General features: G+C 45.2%; 1 protein-coding gene across 1 annotated transcript; it reads left to right on the top strand.

The window, feature by feature from the left end:
• Window positions 1–1,826: 1,826 nt before the first annotated feature.
• Window positions 1,827–6,973, top strand: LOC111867888 (the record flags this gene model as incomplete). Its single annotated transcript, XM_033752842.1, is given in 3 exon segments — window positions 1,827–1,934; window positions 2,528–2,641; window positions 5,258–6,973. Coding segments are annotated over 3 exon segments (1,821 nt in total). The 3' UTR covers window positions 6,874–6,973.
• Between the last annotated feature and the right edge of the window lie 2,153 nt (window positions 6,974–9,126).

Raw genomic sequence — 9,126 nt, 5'->3', positions numbered from 1 at the left:
TGAATGACCTAAGAAACCGTATCACAGCTGCGGTGAACTCAGTGACGCAAGATATTTGTCATCGAGTGCGGGATGAATTCAGCTACCGTCTAGATGTTATCCGTGCAGCCGGAGGGGGGCACACTGAACATCTATAAACTTCCATGTATGTATAATCAAATGTAATTTACAGAAATCAAATACAACATATAATTCAGGAATNCGGCGTCTTCGGTAACGCAAAACACGTTACATTGGTGTCAGAAATGGGATCAGTAACGTAAACACGTTACATTGGTGTCAGAAGTGGGATCAGTAACGCAAACACGTTACAATATAATTCAGGAAATATAGCCAATTGAAATTGTGTCCACCTTTCTGAATCACCCTGTATTCCTGTTGCTCCCACTTGGAGCAGAGGGTATCCATCCGTAAAATGGGTTGTTTCACTTCAGTTTCTTAATCTTAGACAATCGGTATGACTCCTTGGATGACGGATCAGCCCAACGCATGGCGGCTACCTACACAGGACAACACAACCATAGAATAAACGAATACATGAAACTTACTCTTAGCGGCGGTCAGACCTACAACGATCGTTCAAGCGACTAACTTCAGTTTCAGATTAGATGCATAAATTACGTACATTTAATGTTTTACTAATCATTATTGGAAGCTCTTAACATGATATTTTATATTTTATTAATAATATCAAGGTAAAGTTTTCCATGTGCTTAATTAAGCATCACGCTATGAAGATGTATGGGGAAAGTAGAGATATAGCTCCACAATTCTTCACCTAGGCACTAGACGATGGTTACTCTGTGAGGGAGGAGCTGATTTTTAAATAATATTAACCTAAATTAATATCTTTGTGACAAATAAATATAAATAACATTATAAGCATCTTGCGACTGGCATAAAATGAGAGAAAGTTAAGAACTGCATCAGATTTTTCGGGAAATAGACGACATCTGACGACAGAGAGAATACTGTTGGCAGATCCACATGACGCCACAGTGGGTACCACCTGCGGCCAGCGATGCAGCGATCTATCATGGCGCTGTGGTGCCATAACGCTTCCACGCTTACAAGGCCAATTCGCAGGGAACACGCTGATCAGCTTGCGAGAGGAGTTCTGGTCTGCATTGCTTCCACATGAGATTGTTTCGTAGGACCATGTCGACTCCATCTTCAGGATTGAAGTCTAAGCCAAGAAAGAGAGCAGTATGCTACTTGTTTGCTTCCTCCTTCATGCTTGGCTTATTCTTCAATCCTTAAGCTGGAGGTGTCACGTTCCTCTGAAACGCTGGCTCGCTCTCAACAGAAATTACGACGTTTATATTCCAGAAGACAGTTCGCAGGTTATTTTCCTTATTTTGAAAAATAAGAGGTAGGCTTATGAGACCATCCTGCTGTCCGTGTATCCCCTTACCAATATTAAAATGCCTGAAACAGTGTTTATGAAATTTGGTATGTCCATCATGGCACCTGAGCCCATCTCAACGGCGCACTTCATAAATCCCGCTCATCAGTATATGTTTCTGTATATCCCTGAATCGTTTGCTACACAACGGCTCGGTAAAACGTTACCGCTGCAATAAATACATGCAACATTAGACTAATTGTTGGTCGCGTCGTTTTCTATGCGGTCCGTGTAGTATGTAAGGAAAGTACGAGATTAGTTGTTGCCAGAATTTCTGGTTTAAATATTCAAGTAGGAGGTTGGGTGCATATGCTTGAACATAGGAGAGCATAGGAAAGCGGTCCCCTTGGTGAACCTCAGAGTGTGAGCGTAACTGTCTACCCCGGTTTCAGTGGCGCACACTGGAGGTGAGCAGCGGCAGCAGGGGCCGCGTGGACCATGCGGAAGGGCTCCAACTCCCTGTGCCTCCTCAAGGCGTACTCCTGCGCCATCTTGGCTGTCGTCATCACTGGCTACTCTTTCTTCGCAGGTAAACTGTACCGAAGTTCACTGATCAGTACTATTTCCTGATATGTGGTTTCGCGTAGCCTCGATGTTTCGAAGGAACCTGCTGTTTCCCTTTTCATGTTCGAAGACTAAGGGTAGCAAACGGAAAGCAGAACAATTTTCCTTGCCGCTTCCTTTGGCTGTCTTCCTCTCTGAAAATGGAATCACTGAGCTCCTTCGAAATGTCTGTATGCACAAAAATCGTAATTAAGATTACGGCCCTATAGATTGTAACGCCATGAAGACAGGAGAGAGCAAGACGTTTCGGAGGATTACATGGCATTCGCTTCATTGACAGAAAAGAAGCAAAGCCAGAAACCAGCACGTCGGTTTCTCGGTTGGCTTAGCCTTCGGCCCTGAAAATGGAGGCGCGTTTTCCTCCGAAATGTAGGGCTCCCTCCTAGTTTTACACGACGTTACAATCAAGAGAAATTCATCGTGTGAACCTAAAATCAATTGCATGCATTGGTGTTCTGCGCATGCGCTAATGATTTAATCCTTCACAGGCTCATTAAAATGCTCATAATCGATTACAAGACATTATGAAACTGATATGAAATGGCTTCCGCTTTTCAGGTACACAATCGGGAGATGTTATACTGAGAAGGATTCTGAAGCCGACTCAAGATGGTGTCAGTCACCACCGCGAGATTGCAGCACAAATAGCTGACATATCCACAGCACTCAGAAGTATGTGCTGCTATCTTTGTACATTCTCCATAAATTATTACACAACCCCAACTCTGTCGTAACGAGCGCGGATGATCGAATTACGTGTAGATGATCCCTGCGTTCGTATGGGACACGTCCAGGGATTTTGGAGGTAAATGTGTCTCCTCCGAACCTCGCGATATCCCATCATGCTGCACAGCCAATCTAAAGTCTCAGTATACTGTGGGTCTCATTACTATGTACATTTTACATTACTGATTGATTCTCCTGATATTGGGTGTTGAATGACTTGAAGACTAAAATAAAACTAAATCAGTGTTTCTCAACAGGTGGGAAGCGACCCACTGGTGGCATGTGGTGGTATGTTAGGTGGACGTAAGGTCTGGTAAATAACTATTATTTTAGCCACACAAAAAGTCACCTATGCAAAAACTTCCTGCATTCTGAGCACTAGGTTATCATCGTTGCACCTTAACAGTATTTCTGCGAACAGATGTCAATCGACGTTTCGGAGGAAATGATGCCGTCATCTTCAGCCCTCTTCATAACCACTGCTGTGAGAATCTCAAATAATAAAGAACTAAAATTGTCTTATGTAATATTAGGGGACGGTGTGGCTCAGTCGGTATAGCGACAGACTACCGAGCTGGGCGTTGATTTTCAACAGGGATAGGCGGTTTTCCCTTTCTCCATAGCGTTCAGACCGGCTTGGGGCCCACCCAATGTGCACCGGGGTTTTTCTCCCAAAGGATAAAGCGGCCAGGGCGTGACGCTGATCACTCATCTCCATCTAATGCCGAGGTTAGGAATGGTGGAGCTATACCTCCACTCCATTTCATGTCCTTGATATCGTTAGTAATACATAAACTGTTATGTACAATCAAAAAACTCTTTTGCTTCCAATAATGATTAATATAATATTAAAATTTTCGTAATTTCAAAATTCTCTTGTAACTATGGCGAGACCGCGGTTCTCTGACGCAACGAGCGGTGGCGGGACACGAGATGCGAAAGGCTGAGAGTCACTGGTCTAAATTATTGTCACGTGTGTTAGTGACTACAGGCGAGGGTTTGGATTGGAGAATCGGTTTCTTGGGTATTCGCAAGTCGTAACTACAATCAGTTCTTACACTCTCAGGATTACGATAATTACAACACAAAATAGAGCAATAGTCGTTGCTAGGCAACAGATCTCATCTGTGGCTAAGCCTTGAGAGTGTTTTCACTATCCGTTTCCTGGCAACGGATTTTACGCAGAACTATAAACGTCCCAATTACACACTCCCAATTATCATTGCACTACAGTACACACAAAGTCTTCACAGGCCGACTTAAACTCGCCAGTCTGATTCTCTCAATTGCACTCGTCCTCTTACATAGGCTCCGCACGGACCACACAGAAACACAAGTCACGTGATTGCTACCTCGCCAGTCCAATGGCGCACTGACTGCTGCATAATAAGGAGCTATAACATTTGTTCTATTGTGGCGCGCGCGTATGGTGGGGTGCTTATTGGGCTGTTGCCTGGCAATGTCTTGATCAAATCTGTTACATTATAATTCAAAATTTAGTACCTATCTCGCAAAAAACACATTACGTCTCCATTATAAAACCAACAACCCAGTTAAAGATGTATACGAAAATAATTGCTGTTTATTCCATGCAGCATAAGGAACAGTTAATCAGAGTATGTGAGCAGTAGATTCAGTATAGTGGTGTGCATAGCTACTTCTGTGCTATAAAGGGATAGACTGAGGGTGCGTCAACAAACACAAAGAGTTCATTGTGAAAATTTAGCGATACTGCGACCGTGTGGAACTCGTGTTGAATAAAGCCTGTCAGTATCTTGATGCAAAGCAATCCCATTCAGGCCACACCCTCTAATTCAGTTTCTTTATAATCAATTTAATTACAACCTACGCCTAGGACCCCAAGCTGTATCGTCGTTTCAGAATTCACCACGAAAATTTTCTATGCATTTCCGTTGTCTCCCTTGAGTGTAACAATCTCCCCATCTCTTCTTCACTGTTTTCATAACTTCGAAACGTACCTGGAGATCACAAATAACGAATTTTGGTCATCAGCCCTACGTCCAAGTGTTCCCATCAGCTCCCTGTCTTAATACAAAGTCTTAAGTCGACCAGAAATCACGTTTCACAGACATAAAAACTAAGTAATTAACTTCGTGGAGCTCACCCCCTCTTGTGCATCTACTCAAGAGCTTCCCGAAGGTTCATTACCGCTTTCACAAGAGCCCTCCACTGGCCCCTATCCTGAGCCAGATCAATCCAATCCATGCCAACCCAGCCTATCTCCACAAGATCCATTTTAATTTTATTCGCCCACCTACGTCTTGGTCTTCTAGTGGTCTCTTACGTTCTGGCTTTCCCACCAATATCTTATATTCATTCTTCTCCGCCATGCGTGCTCCATGCCATGCCTATCTCATCCTCGAATTATACTTGGCGAAGAGTACCAGTTATAAAACTCCTCATCACCCTGTTCTCAAACACCCTCAGTCTATGTTCCTCCCTTAATGTCAGAGACCAGGTTTCCCATCCCGATGTAAAATTGTGCAGATTCCCATGTTTCAACATTTTTACAATGTGAACTGTTCATGTTTCGTCTTACAGGCAGCGAATGCAAAGTCGATCCGCGAATTCTCCTGAGACTGAACACCATTGCCGGCCAGTTGGACCCTCGCGTCTCAATCAGCAACTCTCAGGCCCTGACATCCTCGGGAGGTAAACACACCGACGCTTGCAACGACACGGACAACACAAGAGGAGATCACCAGCTCTACCAACAAAACGAGCCTCTGCTGTGCACAGGTGCAGAAAGCAAGCGACCAATCAGCGAGCTCATCACCATCCTCGTCAACAATGTCGATTCTAAAATGTTTACAGAAAGACTACAGGTTCTTTTGGACGGTATCCGTGGTTATCATCCGTTTGTTCCCGTCCTCGTGGCTGATGTCAGTCCGAATGCATCATCGTACTGGAAGAAAACATTCTCTCCCGCAAGAAATCACGGGAATATCCGGTTAATATCTGTCGAACCGCGACTCGTACAGACGCCAGGAGTAATATGGAATCTCCTTATCGAAGAAGTGACGACTCCTTATGTGCTCATTGCTCGAGACTTGTCGCATTTCAACGCGTATTCTAGGTTAGAACGACAGATTCATATGATTGCAGCGTCGGGCGCTATCGGAGTTGCAGGTGGTGCGCACAGGAACTTGACAGGACACTGGAAGGTCGGGTGCTACCAGACGGACATCAAGAACTATTTCTTGAGGATTACTGAAGGCTATAAGCATTCCGCAAGCGGATGCATGTTTTGTGATCACCTAGAAGGTCCCTTTGTGGCGAGGACAATTGTAATGAGGGATGTGAAGTTGAACCGAGAACTGCCAGAGGATATCCTCTTCAACGATTGGTTTCTGCGCCTCAAGCAAGCCGGCATCCTCGGGGTAAACTGTCCAGACGCGATGTACTTCACACAGGGACGTGGTAATTTTAATGATCAGCCACAAAGTTCGTGGCTGAAGCTAGCGAAACAGTGGGAAGTGCATAGAATATTCGTGCCTCCAAATGTTGTATACTTGTTCTCGTGCAAAGAAGTTGGATTGTCTTGCGAAACGTCCAAAAGGCTCAAAGAACATCTGATGCCGTCCTGCTGCTTGGTTCAAATGGCGCGGGCGTGGAAAACTGTGGACGAGTTCGCATCCAGGTATGGTATCGGATATGAACTGGCATCCGGTTCGATTCTGGGGGCGGTGACACTCAGAACGCATCTGCCTTGGGCCACGGATGCTGCCATTCGTTTCGACGCCAGAGAGTATGCAACATTCTTCAAAAAACAGAAGATTTTCAACAATAAAGGTCTGAAACTAAAAGCGTTTAACCCTGAAGGAAAGGGATACTTCCAGGTGTGGACACCTGAAGTCAACATAGAAATGTGGGGCGCAGACACACTGACAGGCATCTTCCTTCCGGCGGACGTGAGAGAGGTGCCCACCAGGGTATACATGTTAGGGGCCTGGGTGAGGGGGGTTGCTAACCCCGGTTTGTACGCCTGGAACAAGTATGGATCCAACTACTTGAAACATTCCATTAGCCACAACGGCAGTTCATATGAGCGATACACGTCGTCTTGGCCACCATGCCCAAACCCACAGCATCACGCGTGCCTTGAGCACTACCCTACAGATGGCAGCATTGACTTTGTGCCCCATATGGTGCATTGAAGCTGCCCCCGATTCAAGTAAGCAGTGCGAAAGGAATGAAACCTCCCCCTTTAAATACGAACCGGATATCGAGTTTCATACGTCATTTGAATACGTGTCATTTTCTNCCAAAACCCAGAAGACGACTTTCTTCAATATTTTATTTGTTTGGGTATTCACGAAAATCAGCGCCTTTTGTGGCAGCCCTGAAGGTTCGTTACAGCATTCACAACAGCCCGTCACTAGAAGCATCCACACACCAAAACCACAGAGACAGGAAGACAGGCCCGCGGGTTACTTCTCGAGACTGTGAAGGATTTACACGTTATGAGCACTCCCATGAAATGAGGAAGTGTTTTTTTTAAGCCGTTTGGATAGCTAAGTCGGTATAGTGATGGGTTACGGCTGAACAGCAGGGGTTCAATTCCCGAAAGGCGCGAGATCTTTCTCTCCTTCATAGCGTCCAGAATGGCTGTCCCCCAGACCTCCTACCCTGGAAGGAAAAAGTGGGCGGGGCGTGAAGCTAACCACTCACCTCCATCTTGTGCCGAGGACGAGAACGGTGGAGTTATACCTCCACTACCTCATACATCTTCAGGGTGCGGCTCTTCATTAAGCATGAGGACAATCTTACCTTTCACCCGTCTGCCTGTGAGTTTGCACTATGTATGTATGTATGTATGTATGTATGTATGTATGTATGTATGTATGTGCCTCTCGCTAGCGTCCGAACGGTGGCTCGGATTGCATTTATGTTCGATACTGGAAAATTTATCCATCATAGGAAGACGCCAGTTAAACATGAACATTTTTGCTCCAAAAAGGACCCTTTAGACGGGCCACAAAACGATATTGTATTACACATATCAGTAATTTACGCACAGCACCTTGCCTAACTAAACCTACATGCGGGGCATCTTCAGCAAAATAACGGCAGGCGCACTAGGCGTCCAAATGTTAAAGAAGCGCGTAAATCTCCTAGCAACCAACAGTGGTGTCGTTTCTAAGGTAAAGCAGTGGAGTCAAGCGTGAGCATGCGCAGTTGTTGAAGGACTGGGACGGACCTTGCCTATGGCGTACAAAAAAAAAACAAAGAAAGAGGCCATCTTGTGAAATGCTACTGCTATTAGTAAATCTCCTAGCAACCAACAGTGGTGTCGTTTCTAAGGTAAAGCAGTGGAGTCAAGCGTGAGCATGCGCAGTTGTTGAAGGACTGGGACGGACCTTGCCTATGGCGTACAAAAAAAAAAAAAAACAAAGAAAGAGGCCATCTTGTGAAATGCTACTGCTATTAGTTTTACGTGGAAGTGTTGAAAGAAAATTACCTTAAACACTACGGCGCACGAATTGGACGAACTGACCACAGTTACATAACATTAAGATAAAACATGGCTTACGTAAGACAAAGAATAATCTTCTAACAACGAAAATAATAAGATGAAAGAGAACACGTGTAGCAGAAGCCATAATCCGTCACTAGGTGTAAGTCATTGCCTGTAAGTTACAGGCAGGACTTTGTGAAGACAGAAGGCAAACCGGTTTGAGGACAGAAGACAGAAGCCTGCATTGTGACTGAACATATGGTCGTAATCGCATTATGTGCCCCAACATTACGCCATTAGTAAATGCCTTTAACTATCCCCTTGAAGCACAGCGCTACTTCCTGTTTGTACTACTAGAACTATTTACATCTTGAACGCAGCACATTGTTGTTAGGTGACAGCGTGTTTCCTGCGAGGTACGGACAGGATTTATATTAACCTTCAGTGTAAAAGAGCGTGGAGGCGGGGCTGAATACGCCCACAGTAGCCCTGACAGTCGGAGGCGACGAAAAGTGAACCCGGTGCCTTGGGGTATATATAACTGGGCCACCCTGTTCCTGGGGGATATATATACGAGGACCTTGCCCTCCAGGTTGGGGGAGTCTCGAATCTGAGACCGTAAAATGTGGGCATGAGTCAAGAGGACTCGGAGCCGAGATTGGCTGAGCTGGCGAGGGCCATCAGCAATTGTAAACGACAGATCCATCCTCTCGTCAGACAGAGAGGGCTCCCCAGATTGGGATTTGACACCTAGACAGATTGGCGATTGGCGGACTGACCGTGGGTCGTGACATGATATTGTAACGTGTTCCTGTTTCCCATCAGTGCAAATAACCCTGGTCGGTAAACAAGATGCGCGTCACTGATTTACTGCAGCAAGATACAAGAAATGCAGTCAGTATCTCGGCATAAAACATAATATGAGGAGGATATTTGGTAGACCATGACAGAG

The sequence above is a fragment of the Cryptotermes secundus genome, unplaced genomic scaffold (genome assembly GCF_002891405.2).
Source record: "Cryptotermes secundus unplaced genomic scaffold, Csec_1.0 scaffold91, whole genome shotgun sequence".
Taxonomy (NCBI): domain Eukaryota; kingdom Metazoa; phylum Arthropoda; class Insecta; order Blattodea; family Kalotermitidae; genus Cryptotermes; species Cryptotermes secundus.
Note: the sequence above shows the minus strand (reverse complement) of the source record. Positions and strands in the feature narration are given on the sequence as shown.